The sequence below is a fragment of the Hemitrygon akajei genome, chromosome 1, assembly GCF_048418815.1.
Source record: "Hemitrygon akajei chromosome 1, sHemAka1.3, whole genome shotgun sequence".
NCBI lineage: Eukaryota > Metazoa > Chordata > Chondrichthyes > Myliobatiformes > Dasyatidae > Hemitrygon > Hemitrygon akajei.
This window is the reverse complement of record NC_133124.1, coordinates 101426896-101449353: the sequence shown is the minus strand read 5'-3', so window position 1 is coordinate 101449353 and position 22458 is coordinate 101426896. Positions and strand designations below refer to the sequence as shown.

At 39.6% G+C, this 22458-nt stretch overlaps 2 protein-coding genes across 2 annotated transcripts in view; one reads left to right on the top strand and one right to left on the bottom strand.

Annotated features, from left to right (window-relative positions):
- The window catches only part of tg (thyroglobulin), a 353957-nt gene that overhangs the window by 189789 nt on the left and 141710 nt on the right, over nt 1-22458 (top strand). The gene's annotated exons all lie outside the window — the stretch shown is intronic.
- LOC140729115 (src-like-adapter) overlaps nt 1-22458 on the bottom strand; it is a 38505-nt gene that overhangs the window by 4565 nt on the left and 11482 nt on the right. The window contains exons 2-5 of the mRNA XM_073048543.1: nt 8913-9003; nt 5474-5573; nt 2905-2991; nt 1065-1168 (exon numbers count right to left, since the gene is read on the bottom strand). Coding sequence (XP_072904644.1) covers nt 1065-1168; nt 2905-2991; nt 5474-5573; nt 8913-8973 — 352 coding nt within the window. The 5' untranslated portion in view covers nt 8974-9003. The remainder of the gene's footprint in view (nt 1-1064; nt 1169-2904; nt 2992-5473; nt 5574-8912; nt 9004-22458) is intronic.

Sequence of the window (22458 nt, the reverse complement as noted above, 5' to 3'; positions counted from 1 at the left end):
GCTCTCTAATGAGTCGAGCAATAGCCAGGGAAGTGATGACCCACTCCTGTTAAAATGTTTGTGGTAACATTTTTATTCTTTCTACTTCTCTCCTAATATTTATATCTGTGCACTTGTAATGCTTCTGTGATACTGCAGTTTCCTTTGGGATCAATAAAGAATCTATCTATCTATCTCCATCTCTTTGCTCTTATACATTATGTTCTGAAAGTTGCATCAAACACTAACTTGAGCAGAGTAGCCTTTGATAATTTGATGATTCAGACCCTGAATTTCAATAAGGTCTATTTCAAGCTATTATGCTTGTGTCAGTAGAAATTGACAGAATATCTGCAGAAATAAACTAATGAGAAAGTCTTGTGCTTCTGGATAATTTTGGGTCTGGGTGTGAGCAGAATTTTATAACAGATGTCTTCACACATAAACCTAAAAGTGTGTTATAAATTTTCTGTCAATAATCCTACTTGATAAAAATGCATTAGTATTCTCTTAGACAAATACAAAAAGATAAAAGGGTATCATTAATCATGATTGATCGTACCCACATGTGTGAAATATGGCACAAACTTAATATAATAATGAGCATACAGTATGTTTGGTAAAAATGTGTCATTTCCGTCATAATCTAGAGTTGAAGCAGAAGACAAACAAAAATTATCGAAATGAAAATTGAGAGCGTGATCAAGTGGAGTTTATCACCATATGCACAAGGGCATGGAAAACTTGCTTGTTGTAGCATCATAGATATGTAGCGTCATATAAGCACCACTCACAAGAAAAACATTAGCTAAATATAAATGATACAGGAAAGAGCATGTTTAGAACAAATAAAAAGTAAAGTCCATTGTAATGCAAAGTGGACATAGTGTTGCTATACTGAAGTGTGCAGGTTCTTTCAAGATCTGATTGGTTGAAATAAAGCAAAGTCCAAACAGATTAGGTGAGTTATGCCTTGGAAATCACCAGTAGAAATCTATTCAGAGTTAATAGCTTAATATCTGGCTAAAGTGTTGCTGATTTTGTATGTGTTTTATTTTTGCATATCATTGTACAGAAACATTTACCTTTTCGGCTTTCACTTTGCCTTATCAAGAAGGAACCCACTCGGTTGCCTGGCATCTGCAGCAACTCTTCTGCCTTTCCTCTTCCGATTCCTTCAAAGAGCCAGCTGTGTACAGAACACAGTATCAGAGATCACTTACGAGATAACTGGGGCCAGGAAGTGTTTCATGCTCAATTAGTTTCATTTATTATTTCAGAAAAAATTATAAAATACCAGTATTTCATCACCTGAAGGAGCATTTTAAGTTATGATTTGAAAGTCTTTCAATTACTGGAAGTGCCGTGCGACATGATCAAACTATCTTGGAAGAGCAGTTAGCATTGTTTTGAAAAGAACCTATACATATTTGTTACAAGGAAGTGGTGTTAGGACACTTGTAAAATATTAATGACATTAGACAGAAGCAACATGGATTTATATATGGAAATCTATGTTCAGCAAATCTAACAGATATTGCTGATAGTATATCTCAGAGGATAAATAAGGAAGAACAGAGTCAATATGGATTTTCAAAATTTATTTGTTCAAAGTACCTCTTGAAACTCTGTTACATAAAGTAAGGGTCTCAATGGGAAACATTAGTGCAGATAACAAGTTGGTTACAGGAGAGATAAGAGCAAATCAGAATAAATATTACTTTTTTCAAGTTGGCATATTGTTATCACTATGGTACCATAGAAATAAATTGTTTGCTCCCATCTGTTTACAGTCTGTATTATGACTTGCACGAAATAACTAACTGTATCATATACATTTGCTGTTAGAACACGGGGAAAATGCAAAGGAATGCAGACGTGTTAAGCAAGTGGGCAAGAAGACAGCAGATGCAGTATGATAGAGGATATGTGTGGTTATTCATTTTGATGGTAAGAGAAAAACAAGTTGTTTTTAAATGGTGAGCACATTGAAAATGGTTCAGAAAATGATCATGGTGTGCTAGTTCATGACATGCAGAAAGTTAGCACGCAAGTATGGGAAGCTTTTTAGTAAGGGATTTAGAGTACAGACGTAAGAAAGTCTTGCTGCAATGTAAAAATAAATTACCAGGAACCCCATTGTTAAAACCATATTAGCATTTACTGTTTCACAACTGACACTAAATTACTCCATGCATAAAATATGTGTGTTTAACACATGGCTAGATGCCAAGATAGCGACGTTGTTTTGCACATGTAGATACAGACCTACTTCAGCAAGGCTTTCGAGAGACATTCTGAACTAGACCTATAACTATTTCTGAGGCACAGGAGTTCAAAATAAGGAGCCACTTTTTTTTAAGGTAGGTTCACTTTAAGTTTTGCTCATCCCTCACTGAAGGTCTAGGCTAGATTTCAACCTTCCTCAATTCAACATCTCTTGAGATCAGTCCTTGATTCAAGGCTGAAGATTTAGGTCTTCTTACATCTGAGGAGCCGATACATGTGATGGGATCTGTGCTCCTCCAAAACCAATTGTCTAACCGCTACCCACCATAATGAAAGTAGAGCTGTATGACTTCTCCATACTTTCTAAATGAATTCATCCTAAGATTCTGTGTTCCTCCTAGTCTGGATACTTTTGTATTCCCAATGTTGAATAATCCATGACTGGCAGCTTTGCCTACAGTTCCCTTGTCTTCAGATTCTAGAATTCCCTTCCCAAATCTATCATTCTACTATTACCTCTTCATTGGGTCTGCTTCTATGAGCAAATGTTCATTAACTGGCTAAATTTATGTGGCTCTGCCTCAAATTTTATTTAGTGGCACCCTTTTTCTACAATGAATTCTTCATATAAATTATTTAAGAAGGAAACCCCGAGAAAGAGAAACTCAAAAATTGAACTGCATTTAACAAACTTACCCATGGTAAACTCGAGCTACACAGGTACGAGGGATGTAGTTCTCATGTCCCTCAGCAATGGACCTTGCTCTCCACCAATCACCTTCTCTGGGAAAGGTAAAGTGTTGAAATGAGAGGGCATCCACTTTATTAAGGGAAGTTAATATCTCTGTAACAACCTAGTGCCCTGCCTCAGCCTGATGTTGCTGAAACCCACATCCATGCCTTTGTTGTTTTCAAACATAATTCCAATTCTGACTTCCCAGTTTATACCTTCTGAAAACCTGAGGCCTTACAAAACTGTACAACCCTTGCCTTGCACAAGACTCTATTTACCTATCACACCCATACCGCTGACATGAATTATGCAATACGTCCAATTTCACCACGGTCTTGCCTTTTCTATATGTGTACCATCTTTGAGCTCTATAACCCTAACCTGCTCGTGAACAATCCTAGCCACTTTAGTATCCATTAGCTCGGGTTTGGAGCATGTCATCATGTTTCGTGTATTTTTTGATTCAGTTTCAATACAAAATAAAACGATGGAAAATTGAGGTCTACTTTGAACTGGAAATCAGCTTTTTCAATGATTTTCCTTCCATGTCCTCTGGTGCCAGAGATATTGACATCTAGAGAAGCCACATAAATATTATGGGTGTGAGAGCAGAACAAAAGTGTTTTTCAGTGATACATGATTTAACTCCTGACTTCCCAAAGACTTTCTACCATCTACAAGGTACAACTTAAGAATATGATGGAATTTTCATGATTTGCTAGGATGAATATTACTTTAAAGTGGCCATAATCATGAAAGTTGCCTTCCTCCTTGTCACTGCACTCCAGCTTCAGTGTTCATCATCTACACTACGCATTGTAGAAGCATGCAAACTTGATTGACCCTCCTCATGCATATGTGACCTTAAAGCACATGTGGCCTTAAAGTGCACTTCCTTGAACAAGTTCCAGTTCACCCTTGGCAATCTGCTTCAGGTGTTCCCTTTAAGTAATGTGCTCAGCTCTCCTGTGATAATTCCCCTACCTGCTTCCCATCATTACAGCATGCTGCCCTCCACCATAACCCTGTGACTGCCCCTACTATTCTCACCATGTTCTGAGAGCAATGCCTCCATCCCAGTGTCTTGCCCACTGACAGAAAGCTCCTCGCTTACACCACACCATTGACCAATTGCTTCCACATTGTTCACTATTCCCCACCACCTCACCTCATGGATCACCAATCATCCATCCCAAACACCCACACCAGTCCATTTCTTCTATTTAGTGACTACCCCAAACACCAACTCCTTGATCCTTCTCAATAACAATCCTTTGAAACCAGCCATTGTCATATTCAAGCCCTTTCCTGATACTGGACTTGATCTCTCCAACCACTGATTGGGGCTGTCTATGCATAATGTCCTCTGCCCTTGTTCCACATCTTCTCCTTGCCCCAACTCTAATTAGTGTGTTCATACCAGGTCTGGACTTTTTCAATTGGTGCAGAGTGTCACAGCTCAAAATGATCACAGCTCACCATAATTAATTTGGTCAACTTATTTTGTGGACCATTTAATGCTTAATGGTGTGATTTATTTTTGATTCAATCAACTGTTTTGCAGTTCACTAAGGTTAACTTTGAACTTCCAGTCACCTGTCACTTAAGCTCTTTATCTCACTCATATTCTGATCTCACTGTCTTCCACTTTTCCTATGTTACTCTAATGAGGCCCAAAATAGACCTGCTGAACAGCAGAACATCTTGTATTTGTGTATGTTGCAGCTCAGGAAAGTACCCCACTCAGTTCTGTCACCCTGTTATAGAAAAGATGTCATTAAATGGGAAAGAATGCAGAAAACTGGAATGCGATGTTACCAAATGAGTCATAGGGGGAAGCTGAAGAGGTTGCTTTATTTCTTGGAGTGTAGGAGACTGAGAGGTAATCTTAAAGAGGTGGGATAGATGCATTCAGTCTTTTTCCCAGTTTTGGGGAGTCAAGAACTAGAGGGTATATATTTAAGGTGAGAGGTGGAAGATTTAATAGGAACTTCATGATTTTTTTTTACATGAGTGGTATCTGGATTGATTTGGCAGAAATAATGGTTGAGACAGGTACAATAAAAACTTGTAATAAATATTTGTGGGGGGGACATAGATTGGAAAGGATTAGAAGATTATAGGCTAATTGCTGGTAAGTGGGACTAGTTGGTTTGTGGCATCTTGGTTAGCATGGATCAGCTGGGCTGAAGGGCCTGTTTCAATGCTATATAACTATAATTCTTTGACACAACTTTTTTTACTTCTATCGACAGAAGTGGTTGTACTTCTCTGTTTCACTTTGCTGCTTCGCCTCTAACTATGATGTTTTTAATTGCTTGTTATCTTGATCATTGTGGTCAGTAACTTATCACAGACATTCCCTCGATCAAAGTATCTGCTACCTCTTAATGTAAACGTCACTTGTTTACTCCCTTAACCAGTTATGTTGTGAAATTGTTAATCTGAAATGTTGGCTTTGTGTCCCTCCCCCCGGCATTGCTGAATATTCCCAGTAATATTTAAGTATCAAGCTGACAAGAATTGACTTACTCAGCTATAATGCGCAGCTTCTCCCCCATTTTGAAGACTGGTTGGCTTATCGTTGGTGGTGGGTAATCATAAATTACAACCAACACATCATTGCTGTTTGCTGTTTGATAAATAGAAAACCTGTATCAAACTTGTGATGGACTTGATATTCAACATAATTAAAGTGAAAAGATACTTGCTTTTATCAGTTGCTTTTTGTGATTTAATGCTATTCCAAGTTAATTTACTGTCAACTTCGTACCCATTTTGAAATGTTGTCGTTGTTGTATTCCAATAATTCATGACAACCAATTTTTAAATAGGTAGATCCCACAATCAGTTGTAAGAATATGCTTGTATTATCTGTTTTTGTGAAGATTTTAGGAAATACATGTCTTTTGTCCGAAATACCTAGGTAAGGGCAAGAAAGCAGATTATTTTCAAAATGGTAGATTATTATCTGAATGGTGACAAATTGGGGGATGTGCACTGATACATGGCTGTCTTTGCATAGCAGTTGATGAAAGTAATCTTGCAGGAGGTAAGTGGTAGGTTGGCCTTCATAGGAAATTTGAATACAGGAGTGGAGATGTCTTATTGCATTTGTACAAGACCATAGTGAGACTACAGCTAGAAGATCATGTGCAGTTGTTATCTTGTTTTCTGAGGAAGGATTTTCTTGCTAAGAGTAAACTGAAGGTTCACTAGAGTGTTCTTGGAATGGGAGGATTGATGCATAAAGGGAGATTTTGAATATTGGTCTCATGTTCTCTAGGATTTGGAAGAATAAGAAAATAACTCATTCCATTTTCAGACTGAACAGAATATACAAAATGTTCCAGATGGTGAAGGATAATGGTGGGAGTTACCAGCTCCAGGGATTATACCCTAAGTATATGAGGAAAACCATTTAGGACCAATATGAGGAGAAAAATCTTCATTCAAAGAGCAATGCACCTGAAGAATTCTCTACCAAAGAAACCATTTAAGGCTAACTTATTAAAGAGATTCAATGAGGAAAGATTCACCTTCCTTGGTACCAGGAAAGTTGCTGATGGCAAGTCAGTGTATATTGTTTACATGGACATTAGGAAGGCATTTGGCAAGGTCCTGCATGTGTGGTTGGTCAAGAAGGCTCAGTTTCTCAGCATTCCAGATGAGGTAGTAAATTGAATTAGACATTGACTTTGTGGGAGAAGCCAGAGAAAGGTAGTAGATGGTTGCCTCTCTGACTGGAGGCCTGTGGCTAGTGAAGTACTATAGGGATCGGTGCTGGGTTTGTTGTTGTTTGTATCAATGAGCTGGATGATAATGTGGTTTACCGGGTAGGTAGAGCACTCAGGAGTGCTATAGAACAAAAGAAATACAGGTTCATAGTTCATTGAAAGTGGTATCACAGGTAGAGAGGGTTATAAAGAAAGCTTTTGGCATGTTGACCTTCATAAATTAAAGTATTGAATACAGGAAGTTGTGTTGAAGTTGTGTAAGATGTTGGTGAGGCCTCATTTGGAGTATTGTGAGCAGTTTTGGTCACCAACCTACAGGAAGAATGTAAATAAGGTTGGAAGAGTACAGAGGAAATTTACCATGATGTTTCCAGGACTGGAGGACCTGAATTACAAGGAAAGATAGATTAGGTTAGTACTTTATTCCTTGGACCGTAGAAGATTGAGAGAGTGTGTACAAAATTGTGAGGGGTATAGATAGGGTAAATGCAAGCATGCTTTTTCCACTGAGGTTGGGTGGGACTACAACCAGAGGTCGTGGGCTAAGGATGAAAGATGAATAGTTTAGGGGGAACATCAGGGGAAGCTTCTTTACATAGGGGGTCACAAGAGTGCAGAATGAATTTCCAGCTTAAGTGGTGTTTGTGAGCTCAATTTCAACGTTTAAAAGAAGTTCTGTTAGATACACAGATTGTAAGGGCATGGAGGGCGATGGTCCTTGTGCCGGTCGATGGGAGAAGGAAATCCAAATAGTTTTGGCATGGACTAGCTGAATTGAAGGGCCTGTTCCTGTGCAGTTTTTTTATATAACTCTTTGACACTACGACTGTACTGAGTTGCATGTACTTACAGTTTAAGAAATGGGAGAAATCAAGAAGAAAATAATGAATTTCATTGTTCAGCCATGATTGAAATGATTGACAGAGCAGGCTTGAAGAGTCTGAGGGGACTGTTCCTTCTCTTGTTTCTATGTACTATAGAAGTCTCTTGCAATTCTAAGAATGGTGTAATGGGACCTGAAAGGACAGGCAAGATCTTTCCTATTTTTCATCTGAAAGATGCAATTGGTACTGCAACCAAAGCACGAGAGTGGATAAAGTTCTGCAGATCAGTTACAATTCATGGAATTACCAGGAGGGGATTACAGCCAAGATACATTGGCTAAAAGATGGAAAGGCAAATCAAAGTAGTGAACTTTTGTTTTTTCTATCTGAACAGTAAGTGAGGTTCTGTCTATGATCTTATTAAACCCTGCTCTTTTTAATATACATTGACAAAGCTAATGTATATCAGAATTAGTGGATAATACAAAACTAAAGAAGTTTGAGAAGTATTGGTGATGTAGACACAGTGAAATAGGCTGAAAGACAGCCGGAGGTTAATGCTGTAAAGGGTGATAAAATGTATTGGAAAAAGAAAGCCAAACTAAACCAAACAAGTCAGTTTTTAAGCAGCTCAATTAAGGAAAAAGCTGAGAATTACCTTGAAGGCTGCATCATTGTTTGATCAAATAATCACTAAATTTTTTGGTTTTATAACGAGAGAATTGCCTAAAATTATGAAAAAAAAATCTGGGGACTATGTTTCAGGAAGCATGTTGAGGCCTTGAACAAGGTATAAGGGAGATTTGCTGGAAGAATCCCAGGGATAGTTAGCTGGAAAAACTAAAGAAGCAGGGACCTTGAAGACGAAAGAGGAATTAAATAAGCTCAAAATATTTGAATAGTTTTGAAAGAGATGAATTGTAAATGTTGGCTCAAGAATGGATAAGCATTGCAAGCAGATTGCTGTATAATAGAACTACTGTAAATATGTGAGATTAAGTACTGATAGTTAATTGTGTTTAGCAATGGCAACCAAAAGCAAATTTCTCTCCAGTGCCTACAGAAACAAAAATTGCATAAATATAATATCAGATAACTATTGAAAATGATCAAAAAAAAGCAAAACAAGCAAAACCATTACCACCAAACCTGCTTTTATTTTTGGTTTTATTTTCTTCCTGATAATTTCTCGTTTTGGATTATCTGTGCTGAGGGAGAGGATGCTAAAGTTTTTAAAAAATTTCTGATTGAAGATATTTCATTAATTCATTTGTCATATTGAAGTTTGCAGATACAATTGATCAGCCCCGGTGTAATCAGATTGTATTAGACAACTTTGTTTCACTTTTCTATTGGTAACTTGTAACGTTCCTCATCAGCATTCGTTTATACCACAGAAACACATCTTACCTGTATTGGAGTCTGGAGCAGTTGCTGACTCAGCTGGTGCAGATTTAAGAGTGTTGCCCATGATGTTATCCTTAGCATTTATGTATAAAAACTGTGGATAAGAAAACATGCTATATTCAATAATGGTGCTGAATGAAGCTGGCATTTTTCAAATTGCAATCCATTGTTGTTTCACACAAGACGATGATATTTGTGAGCCTGGATGGTGATGGCCTGGGCCTTAGGTTCACATAGTCTTTTGAAAATAGTAGACTATGAGCATTGAAATTGCTGGACTAAATTAAATGAAGTTTGCCTTCTAAATTTCTGGTAGTTTTATGCTGCAACCTAAGTGGAGCTGGAAGCTTGTGCAATCAATTTGCGTCTGACGACCTCGAGATGGAAACATCGGGAACAATGTGTGAAATATTTAACACAAAGTACACTGCAGATGCTGTGGTCAAATCAACACGTAAAAACAAGCTGGATGAATTCAGCAGGTCAGGCAGCATCCGTTGAAATGAGCAGTCAACGTTTTGGGCTGAGACCCTTCCCCAGGGCTGCTAACACAGTCCTGATGAAGGGTCTTGGCCCGAGACGTTGACTGCTCATTTCACTGGATGCTGCCTGACCTGCTGAATTCATCCAGCTTGTTTGTACGTGTGAAATATTTGTTCTCACAGAACTGAAAAGTATAAATGTAAGCAGTTAAAAACGGGTTTAACTCAGAGTATAAAGTAAAATTGCACCCAACATAGCCATTCAGTGCTGGCATGAAATTCAACCTCTGATGTTTTGATGGAAATTTCTTTAGCACCAGAAACGCAATTCTATTGTGAAATTCTCTCAGTGATGTCAGCCACAGTGCAACAACTGTGTTTTTGCATTTTGATTCTCTACCTCACTGATCTGTAAAAGAAATGTCTTTGTTTATTCAGTGAACATCAACTTTGACGAATGCTATTTTCCCTTTAAAGCAGTGACAATCAAATTCAAACAATGTTCTTTACCAGCCTTTCCAGCAGAACTCCCAACCTCATTGCTTTCTCTATAAACTGCTCACACCTAAGACTGATACTTTCTTACACCTCTAACCCTACTTGTCTTTAAAGCTTACCGACAATGGCTATTGGTCTACACTTAAAATTCCTCTTGCTGTATGACATGAATCTGTACAACAGGCACCACAGGCAGCTATAGGGTCTACTTGAGAGAAAACGCAGAAGGGTAACCAAGACCTTAGCTACCCAGGTTTCACCCATGGTCTTTCTTCAGAAGACGCACCTCTCAACAGACTCTTCAACACTGTTTCATCATTTTACTTTATGCTATTTTGCAAAGTCAAATACAGGCACACATATGCAGCAAGTTTTCTAACAGAAAACAAGGTTTCCATCACTCTCAACTTCCTACCCTCATGATCATTCCAGGCTCCTAACACTGATCTCTGCCACATCTCACAAGATAGTCAAGATCTACTCTCAAGGGTAAAAGTACACTCTATCTTCTCTTTGGCCCAGAGTATGAGTAGATAAAGGATTTTCTGGGATTGCAAGCTTCCCCAAGATAAGGCAATGTGGTATGACCTGCTGCCTCACTACACCGACAACCTGGGTTCAATCCTGACTTCCATATAGGCCTTGCATGTTGTCCCTGTCATGCTGTGAGGTACCTCCCTCCCTGGACACCAGTTTCTTCCCACATCCCAAAAAATGTGCAGGTTGGTTGGTTATAAAATGTGCCTGACATGTGTGGCTGACTGGTAGAATCTGGGAAGATCTGAAGGGAGCATGAGGAGAATAAAACAGGATCAGCAGGATTAGTGTAAATGGGCGTCTGACTGTCAGCATGGAAGGTCACTCATCTTTGCATGCTGTATGATTCTACAAAGCCTGAAGACATAGATGAAGCTGGTAGATGAAACAAACATGCTCAAAACACTCTGCATACGTAGAAAGAAAAACTGTTAATATTTCAGGTCGTTGAACTGGGAAACAGAGAAAAGCAAGTTCAAGTTCAGTAGCAGAGAAGATGGGGTAAAGATGGTCAGAACCAAAGTGATGACAAGGAGAATTGGCCACTTTTTTATATACAGCACGGTAATAGTCCCTTAGGGCCAAACAAGCCTGCAATAATCAATAACACCCACGTGACATATTAACCTACGAACCTGTACATCTTTGGAGTGCAGGAGGAAACTGGAGCACCCGGTAGAAACCTGCATAGCCACAGGGAGGATATATAAACTCCTCACAGATGGAAGCAGATTTAAGCCTGGGTTGCTGGCGCTGAGGTTGCATTATGGTAATCACTACTGTACTGTGCTGCCCCTTTCTGTAACATCCAGAAGGACTGAATTTGTGGATTCAGTCCTGAGTCCCACAATGGGTCCAGATGGAAGAAGAGGTGTTGTTCCTTAAGTTGCCTTTGGGCTTGCTGAAGCTGTGCAAGAAGTTACCAACAGCAATGGCAAATGTGGAGTAGGGTGGTGAATTAAAATGGCCAAAGGGACTTAGAACTGAAATGTTAGCTAACTCTCTTTCCACTGATGCTGTCCAGTCTGCTGAGTCTTTTCAGCATTTTCTGTTCTAATTTGATTTTCAGGTTCTGCATTTTTTTTTTTAATTTTGTGCAGGTAGATAAAACGATTAAAGAGGCATTTGAGATAATGGTCTTCACTAACCCAGGCATAGAAAATGAGATTATGGTCCCACTATTTCAGACATTAGCTAGGCTACAATGGAGTATTGTGTGCTATTCTGGTCATCGCACTATAGGAAAGATGTGATTGCATCCATCTGCAGAAGAGTTTCTTCAGGGTGTTGCCTAGAATGGAGCACTTTAGTAGGAAGGAGAGAATGGATAGTTTTGCTTTGGAAAGGAAGAGACAGAGTTTTTGAAAGAAGTATATAAAATTAAGTGTGGTACAAGTATGGTAAACCTGCCATAAACTTTCTCCCTAAGCAGGAATGCTCTTGACTGGAATTCACTTAAGAAGTGGGAGACTTAGAGGAGGTTTGTGAAATCAGGCCAGGGGGATAATGGAGACATATTTTAAACATCCTCTTTAAAAGGGCATAAATAGGGTGGACTTCAAAAAGTCCTTCCCCAAGGCTGAAGCGTGTAAGTCAGAGAATGTAGGTTTAAGGTCACGCGTTAATGCTTTACAGGAAACTAGAGGAAAATGTGTTTTTTGACACAGATGGTGGTTGAAGTCTGGAATAATCTACGTGAGAAAATGGTAAGGAAGATACTCTCATAACATTTAGAAGCACCTGGACAAGTATTTGAATTGCCAAGGCAATGAAGTGCTGATAAATGCTAGTAGAGTTAAGCACTTGATGATTGGTATAGTGAACTGAAAGGCCATTTCTGTGTTGCTTCATTCCATAACTCTATGACTGTAAGTATCTGGATGAGCATCTGAAGGATTTGCAACAGAAGGCTACTGGCCATGCTGAAAAAGTTAGATTAGAGCAGATTGGAACGGCACCAGGCAAAAGTTATGTTGAGCTGAAGAGCTTGATCCCATGTTATATGATGCTTAAGGAGAAATTATTCTTCTCTACAGAATGCTATTCTTTTATGAATTATGATAGTTATAAACCATTTTGTGCTCATAGGAGAAAGTTACTTTTATTGATGGCAATGTTCTCATGTTTGAATCAGGAAGTTGTGGATTCAAGTCTAGTACAGAAACAAATGAGTAAGACCTTGGCTGAATAAGCACTTCATTGTCAGAGGTTATAATTTACAGAATAATCTGTGGTTAATCTATCAGGTGAACATAAGCCGTCCTATGGCACCATCTGAAAAGAAGTGCGTGGCCTGAACAATACTTATCCATCACTCTAGATGAATACAGAAGCAGAGTGGTATACATCAATATGCATAGTCAAGGCTTTCTGGGGACAAACTGGAGTCACACATCCCTATGCTAAAACAGTGACTACACTTCAAAAGTATATTAGCTGTAGAGCAGGTTGAGATATTCTGAAGTCCTAAGAGTTGCTGTACAAAAGTGTAGAAAGTGAAAATGTCATGCAGATGTAGTATGAATGTTGGGTAGATTTGAGGGATTATCTTACATTCTTCAGACTATCCTGCTTTCAATATGTGTTGCTCCTGATCTTTAAACACACAGAACTTACAGTGAGTTCTTGTGGGGTATAGATAGGGTAAATGCAGGCATTCTTTTTTCCACAAAGGTTGGATGAGACCAGAACTAGAGGACATTGGTTAAGGATGAAAGAGGAAGCTGAGGGGTAACTACTTCACTCAGAGGGTGGTGAGACTGTGGAATGAGCTACCAGTGGAAGTGGTGGATGCAAGTTTGATTTCACTATTCAGAAAAAATTTGGATAAGTACATGGATGAGAAGGTTGTGGAGGGCTATGGTTCAGGTGCCAGTCGATGGGACTAGCAAGAATAATAGTTTGACAAATTCCAGATGGGCCAAAGGGCCTGTTTCCATGCTGGAGTACTCAACGACTAAATATTCCATTTCACTATGTTAACATTCCTTAACACAGTTAGGCTGAATCAACACATTGAATAAAAAAGTGATGAGGAACATTTATCTGTCCCTCGGTTATTTTTTTTTTCAAAATTAAGAACTTTCAAAATGTATACACCACTCTTTGTGCAATAGACTTGGGTATCAAAAATTCCAATTTCTTTGGTTGAAGAGGACCCCGAATTTAAGCCTTACTCAACATCTAATTGTGCTGTATTTGAACTGGTGTGCTTGAAATGGAAATTGAAAATACCGGAAATACTTCGCAGTGAAAAGAAACTGGATGAACCTTTCAGGATGAAGACTCTTTGCCAGTGATGAGAAAGAGAAAATGAATTAGTTTTAAGTTGCAGAGTGAGTTGGGAAGAGATTGATAGGAAAAGGGAGTTTTGACAAGGCTAAGATTGCTATGGGGATATGTTAGAGGTTCTCCCATTAATGATGTTATATGTGCAATTAGAGATAGCGAACAAGCACCAACCCCTTTCGGAAGATAACAAGAATGTGAGAATACAGAGAGAGAATGTGAAACACAAAGCTATAGTTCACGCTCAGCTTCTGTTAACGCAGGAAGAAAAACTGAGGCAATATCACAAATGGATGTTTTACATGCTCTGTTCAGCATGATATAAACAGACAAAGCAGGTAACTCTGAGTTGTAGAATTCATTATTGCTTCTGGAAGGCTGTAATGTGCAGAGGTGGAGGATGAGATACTGTTCCTCAGGTTTATTTCTGGCACCATTATAGCAGTAAAGGAGGATGTAGGTGGTTGAGACAGTGTGGGAGTGAAACAGCAACCAACAGGGAACTCCGAAGGACCCTATGGACTGAGGACTGAGTATGTGTTTCATAGAGCTGCCACCCAATGTGAGTTTCTTTTCTCCAGTGTCAAGGAGACGGCATTGTGAATTTCTGTGTGATCACCATTTTTATGTCAGACACAGTTAAATACAATACTTTCAGTTCCAAAGTATAATTTCAGATGCACCCCGGAAATTGTAAGCGTATTTTATTTAAATCTTATAAAGCCACTTTCTTTCATGTTTTTTGGCCAGCTCATTTACAAATATTCTTTTTGAGCCTTAGGCCAATGACAACACTCTTCTCTTTGAATTAGAAGGGGTCGTGGTCCCCTTCAGCTTCTTAATTATATTAACTTTGGCCAACCTCATAGTACAGCACCAAGGAAGTGCATGACAATCAGGAGCTTAGTCTTTCAGCCATAACCATATACCCATATCCTCCTTTAAGTTCCTGCAAGACTATTCCACAGAATAGCAAGAGATTTTTCGCTGTTATCCGACTCATTCTTCTTACCTCATCCAGCACGACTGAAAAAAGAAGTTCATCTTCATTGCAGATTATGGAGCATTGCAATGTACAAATTTACTCTGCGTTCCCCATGTTAGTTACAACAAGACTTCTTAAACACCTAATTGGCTATAAAGCACTTTGGTCTACCCTAAGATTGTGAAAGCTGTTACTGTATATAAATGCCAGTGACCAACTAATTAGCCACCAGAGCAACCACCATGACCTTACTAACAGTGAATAAAAAATTCTGTTAAAATAAACAACAGACAAAAAATACATTTAAGAAAATTCTGAAGTTGTAGGAATGTTTGTTTTTAAAAATAAAGTTCATGACGGTTTTCCAACCAAATCGTGTGCTATTAGATTGATCAACTGAACCTCAAAATAGGGAAGTTGGGGTTGAAATTCAGACCAAAGTTTCCATTAGCTCAGCTCTTACAAAAACATCTTGCTAATCCACACATGCAAACTTCAGATACCAAAATCTTATTTTCATGAAGATTTCAAAGTAATGGCAAATATTACATTATCTTTTGGGGATACGATCATCGTGCTTTGCTTGTAAACTTGTGACAAGAAGATTTTAAATCGGCTGTTACATCGCAGGGGCATTGTTTCTCTTTATTTTAAAAAAATAATAATAATTTTGAATTTGTTTGGTTCCATAAGCAGAATATAAGCTTAAAATGAACAATCAAATATTAATATTGAGGAACAACCATTTTGTGTTTGGTACATTTGGTGTCAGTGTCAAACATGGCTGCTTTGTAGAGTGAATTCCCCGCCATCCTCCCCTGCCATACTGTTCCCCTGGTTGTTTTGTGTAAAGATGTTATGAGCATTTCTTTGTACTCTAACAGAATTTGTTCTAAACCCTGCACAGTCTTGAGAAATCTTTTGGTTATATCTGATCACTAGTCTTTATCTCATGAACATTTTGTACTTGTGGAACAAGTGACAAAGAGAATGTTATAGGGTGATGACTATTCATCAGAGCTCAACAGTTCTCATTCAGACCAGAGGTCTTGGCTTAACTGAACTTTTTAAGTTCAGTGTTGAGTTCTGTGAGCATCCTATACCTTATCAGAAGATCAGATGCTGATGGTTAGGCTTACATTAGGTTCGTTTTTTAAAAAATGCAAGAAGCTAACAATAGAGTGACCACAGTGGGAGTGGGAATTAAGTGAGAGACAACTGGAAGCTCAGGGTCAGTCTTGTGGTTGGAACAAGATGCATTGCAAACAATCACCCGATCTGTATTTGGCTTTTAGAGGAGAACACAATGTGTTTCTTATCTAGCTCATGGTAGTTGTGGTAATAATGGAAGAGTTAAAGGGGCTTGCTGTATAACTTCAGAACGAGTTACAAGCTAGCCACGTTGATTCAGATTAGCAACATGCATAGGCCATATTGCCAGCTAAACCTAACCACATTTGCTGAAGTCATGGAGTCATAGAAAAGTACAGCACAGAAAAAGGACTTCATCTCATCTAGTCTGTGCCGAACCACTTGAACTGTGTACTCGCATCGACCGGCACCAGGACCATAGCCCTCCATACCGCTACCATCCATGCATCTATCCAAACTTCTCTTAAATGTTGAGATCAAGCTCATATGTACCATGCATTGACAGCTCATTCCACACTCTCATGACCCTCTGAATGAAGAAGTTTCCCCTCAAGTTCCCCTTAAACCTTTCACCCTTCATCCTTAATCTAGTTGTAGTCCCACCCAACCTCGGTGGAAAAAAGCCTGTTTGCGTATACCCAAGCTATGCCCCTCATAATTTTGTATACCTTGATCAAATTTCCCCTCAATCTTTTACGTTCCAAGGAATAAAATCCTAACCTGTTCAATCTTTCCTTATAACTCAGGTCCTCCAGACACTGAGCATTTGGACTTCTGTGACAATCCAGCAGCTTCATGGTGACTGTTATCAGTTGTACACTTATTACACATTTGAAATTATTTCAAAGTACAAAATAATTGAATTTCTATTTTCATTGATTAACACTGTCAGCGTCAAGCAAATGGTACCTCGATGCGAGACTACAGGTGCTGGAGTCTGGAGGAATTCACCAGGCCAAGCAGCATTTGTGGGAGGAATGTAATATTCCTGTTGTAGGGTTTCAACCAGACGATGAGCAATTCCTCTCCTCCACAGATGCAGCTCGATCCACTGAGTTCCTCCAGCAGGTTCCTTGTAGGGCAAGTAACCTAACTACAATATTACTGGTACCTATGTATCTATGAACTTTGCAATGGTAAATACGATATTAAGCTATTACCTTTCTTTAATTCAAGTTCAAGTTTATTGTCATACAAACATATACATGTATACTGCCAAACAAAGCCACTTTCCTCCGGATCAATGTGCACAGCACAGTACATATAACTCATAAACAACACATAAAGTAATATTACCACAAACAACTTAACAAATAATACTTTGCATTTACGACATAAGTTTAAAAAGTAAACACTATAAAGCTATTGGCACTTCATATGTGATGAGCCTTGCGTGGTGGCAGGGAATTCAGCTTTGCATTTTTCATGTGTCATTAACTCCTAACACTGAGATGTATGCAAATCATTTATTAATCAACTTTCAGATTGTAGGTGACCTTGAGTTTCCCAAGTGTCCTTTTCTGCGTGTTATACAATCAGTTTTGTTGTACAAAATGATTCATGAAGATGCAAATTACAGAAAAAAAGATTAGAGCCACCAGTCAGTTAGAGCAACAGAGAACATGTGAAAGAGTTACAGAATGTTAAGGTCAGTCTGCCTGCTCACTAAAATAGAATCTGCTTTGAGGAACATGGGTTTCCTGGCAAAATGTTTCACAATTTGTTATTTCGGTTGGGTTCTATTTCAAAATACATGTGAGACTAAATGCTGACAATATGTGAGAACAATTTGCAGATGGCACCTACTTTCTCAATACAGAGAGGAGCAAGGAACATCACTCCCAAATTTCCTAATGAGTAAAGCCATACATTTAAAAATTCAATTTCACAATCGGCATTTATTTAGCAATACGATATTGCAAACGGCCTTTTCCAGAGTAAAGCTCAATAGCTACCTATTTCCTAATTTTTCTCTTACTCTTCTTGGTTTAAATCACATTTGGCATTTTGATTTCATGTACAATCAGCGGCTAGTTTATTAAGTTCCTCGCTGTACTAATAAAGTAGCCACTGAGTGTATGCTTGTGGTCTTTTACTGTCGTCAACCATCAACTTCAAAGTTCGATGTGATTAATGTACAGATGTTCCTCTGCACACCACTGTTATGATGGTTATTTCAGTTAATATGGCTTCTCTGTCAGCTTGAACTAGTCTGTTGGTTCTTCTCCGGCCTCTCCCATTAACAAGGTTCTTTTGCCATCAGAACTGTCACTCTCTGTAAATCCTAGAGCATGTTGGGCATGAAAATCCCAGGAGATCAGCTGTTCTAATATACTCAAGCCATCTTGCCTGGCACTAACAATCATTCAATGGTCAAAGTCACTTAGATCACTTTTCCCCATTCAGATGTTTGATCTGAACAACAATTGAACCTTTATGTGTGTTTTTATGCATTGAAATGCTGCCACATTTATTTAATTTATTGAGATACAGCGTGGAATAGGCCCTTCCAGCCCTTGAGCTGTGCCACCCAGTAACCCCCGGTTTAACGCTAGCCTACTCATGGAACAATTTACAATAGACAATTAATGGGGAGAGCATACTGTACAAACTTGTTACAGACAGTGGTCGGAATTGAACATGGGTCACTAGTACTGTAAAGCATTGTGCCAATCACTACGCTACTGTGCCACCCCATGATTTGCTGATTAGATATATTCATTAATGAGCGGGTGCATAGGTGTACCTCATAAAGTGGCCTGCGAGTGTAAGACTGATTTGCCTGAGGGCTAACCTTCATTGGTCAATGTAGGAAGAACCAGGACAACCAGACAGGATTAATACAGATCTTGCGGGCTTGTTTCCACACTGCATGAATATAATATCACTAAAATCAGTCATGTTATTTACTTTATTTCTTCAACAGCACCTCCATTTTCACACTCCCAGCAACATGACCTAACTCACTTCTAGACTTGATACAAATGAACTTCCCTGACTGCAATTGCCTGGCTCCCTGAATGCTTACTGCCTAATTATAAACAACCCTGATCCCCGCCCCCAAACTTGCATTGCACTTTCTCAAGCATGAAAAAAGCTGCAAATGCTGGAGATCCAAGGCAAAGCACACAAAATGCTGGAGGAACTCAGCAGGTCAGGCAGCATCTCTGGTAATGACAAAACAGTTGGTGTTTCGGGCAGAGACGCTTCATCAGCACTTCCTCTAGCTATTGCAATTTATTCTGCACTCTTTTACTGTTTTACTTTGTATGACCTCAATGTCAGATATTCCTTTGACTGGATGGATGTCACACTGAGCTGCAAGAGATCTTCTGCCGGATGTAAAAGCTGGTCACATAAAATTCGGATGAGTACATTTCCTGTTGTAGAGAGGAGGGAGATGTCGCTATAATTTTCACAGTCAGCTTTGTCACCCCTTTTGAAGAGTGTGACAATCAGGGCTTTCCTGAGCTCAGTTGGAATCTTCTCCTGTTGTCAGATCTCGACAAGCAGGTCCTGAATATGATTTAAAAGTTCCATGCCACCTTCCTTGAGGATTTCTGCTGGAATTCCATCAAGCCCAGTGGTCTTGTTGTTCTGCAATTTCTTGCAAGCCATCTGCACCTCGTTGATACTAGGAGGCTTACTCATGTCCTTTTCACGGGTCATTGTGGGGGCTGGTTGATGATGTCTGCGGTGGTGTTATGTTTAAGTAGATCCTGAAAGTGTTCCTTCCATCGAGAATTGATGGTATCATTGTCCTTTAGCAGCTTTTGCCCCCTGATATCACCAGAGTCAGCAGGTTGCTGTATTTCTAGGGCCCTCTCGGTCCACCACTGATTCTTTATTTTCCTTACTCTATGCTGGACTATAGCTTTAGCTTTGGAGTGGGCTTCTCATTTTGCCTTGCAGTTGGTGTCCTTCTGCCAAGCACAGAAAGTTTTCCTTTTGTTGTTGATTAGCTCTTCAAATTCATTGTCATTTTCATCAAACCAATCTTTGTTTTTCCTGGTCTTGTATTCGATGATGGTTTTACAATTATCAAGGATGGTGGTCTTCAGTGTGGTCTAGTGTGCTTTATTGTCCTCTATACTGCTTTGGGAGTCTTACGGAAAGAGCACCCCAGAGATGCTGTACCTTTGTTGTCTTTTAGATTCTTGATGTTGAATCTCGGATGGCTCAGCTTCTTTGGCACTCTGTTCTTCCAGATGATTTTGATGGTCATTTGTGAGTGAATAAGCCAATGGTCTGTCCAGCTATCATCAGCACTAATCATGACTCTTGTATTCTTTACGTCTCTGTGATCCCTCCTCCGAACAGTGACATAATCTATAGGAAGTCAAGTCTTTGAACGGAGATGCATCCACGATGTTTTCACCTTATTTCTCTAGTGGAACAAGGTATTGCTGATGATCAGGTCATGTTTAGTACACTTGGAAAGTAAGAGCACTCCACTGGAGTTGATGTTGCCAACACTTCCCAATTGTGCCTTTCCAGAAATCCCTGACCCTGCCAACTCGAGCAGTGAAGTCTTTAAGAAGAAGACCTCATCTTCCTTGGGAATATCTAATAGTATGTGGTCTAGCTCGTCGTAGAAGGTCTCTTTAACATCGTCTAGTGAATCTAGGGTTGGAACGTAGGCACTCACAGCTGTAGCCATTTGGTTATTAGTGAGTTTAATTGCATGGTTTGAGGCATTCATTGATACAAACAGGCAATTCGGTGAGGTGACTGATGATGCTGTTCATTATGGCGAATCCAACTCCATGGATTCTGGATTCATCTGCTGATTTTCCCCTTCCAGAAAAAGTTGTATCCACCCTTCCCCTCCTTCAATTGTTCTTCCTCAGCCAATCACGTTTCAGGGAGAGTGGCAATTCAATTTGGAATCTTCTCAGCTCTCTTGCGAAGATTTGCAGTATATCTTTCAGGGCGAGCGTTGGTTTCGCTGTCTGCAAGTGTCCACACTTTCCAGACTCCAAAATGCATATACATTTGTTTCAGACCACAGTTTGCTGATCCCATTGGACGTGATAATCCAGTTAGGAGTGAGGAGGCAGGCTAATTTTAGGGCACCTTTTCTAGCCCCTTCCCCATGTGGGGTGAGCAGAGCAGGTCCTGAATAGGCTCCTCAGCCACGGGTGTAGCTGCCGAAAAGCTCCATCTGCCTCAGTCCAAGAGCAAGACAATTGTATTTAACATCCACCACCTTTGTGCCAGGTTGTGGCTGGGTGCCCCCAGATTTCACTGTCCTGCTCCTGTCACCACTTCTTCATGGCCATAGGATTTTTCCAAATTGGTTGAGCGGATTATCAAACCAGGAGAAATGCCTATATGTGAGTTCTTTTAATGTGGGGAGACTGATGTGCAAGCATGCACCACATGGTCCAAGACAGACAAAGGGCTAGGATCAAATGGCATGGAAACCAAAATGATTGGGGGCCCTCTTCTGCTACAACCTTCCTCCGCCTTCACAGCTGTTGTGGTGGTCCTCATAGTTCTGAGATTCCGGAGACACTAATTTACCAAAATCACCCACTTTATATGGCCATCGTAGAACTTACAAAAGCATTTGACTCTGTAAATCGTCCTGCCCTTTGACAGGTACGATCCAAAATTGGATGCCCAGAAAAATATGAGTGCAATGGTTATCAGCAACATTGGCTCTGAAACAGCACCTTTATGGTTGAGACTGGGGTGACACGGGTGCATCATTGCCCCAACTCTGTTTGCCATTTTCATTACAACAATTCTTCACAACACAAGTCAAGACCACCTGCAAGAAGTCCAGATACTCTATAGGACAGATGGGGCTCCTTAACCTTAACATGTTCAAGGCAAAGAGCAAGGTGTCAACTATTTCCATCGCAGAGCTCCAACATGTGGACGAGAATGCTATTGTAGCTCACTGAGGAGGATCTGCAGTGCATAATGGATGCTTTTGCCAGAGTATGCAAGCTCCTGGGACTTGATCTAAACATCAAGAAAACCCAGTCCTGCACCAACCTTCTCCAGATCAAGCTCCTAAACCTCCAACCATCCAAGTTGACAACATCCATTTGGAGAACATTGATCATTTCCCATATCTTGGCAGCCTTCTTTCTTTAAGGGCCAATATTGACCTTGAAATTAATTGCAGAACAGGCGGTGTGAGTGGAGCTTTTGCCAGGCTGAGAACAAGAGTTTTTGAAGACCGGGATATCAAGACCAACACTAAGCTTTGGGTCTATAAAGCCATAGTCCTCCCCTCCTTGCTATATGAGGTTTAGAAAAATAGAGGGCTATGGGTAACCCTAGGTAATTTTAATAGTATGGACATGTTTGGCACAACTTTGTGGGCCAAAGGGCCTGTATTGTGCTGGAGGCTTTCCATTTTTCTAAGTGATGAGACCTCAATGGTGGCAGGGTATTCATTAGTCTCAGAAGAAGAATCACTAGTGGAAATTCACCCACAGTGACATGTATATTACAAATGTATGTCAAGTAGCAGTTATACTCTGTGGCATGCCTTGCTTCTGAAATTCAGCTCCACTGGTTTCTATGGAAGGAATGTTGTTAAGTGGAGAAAATATATTGCTATGATATATTTCTGAAAGCCCAAACAATC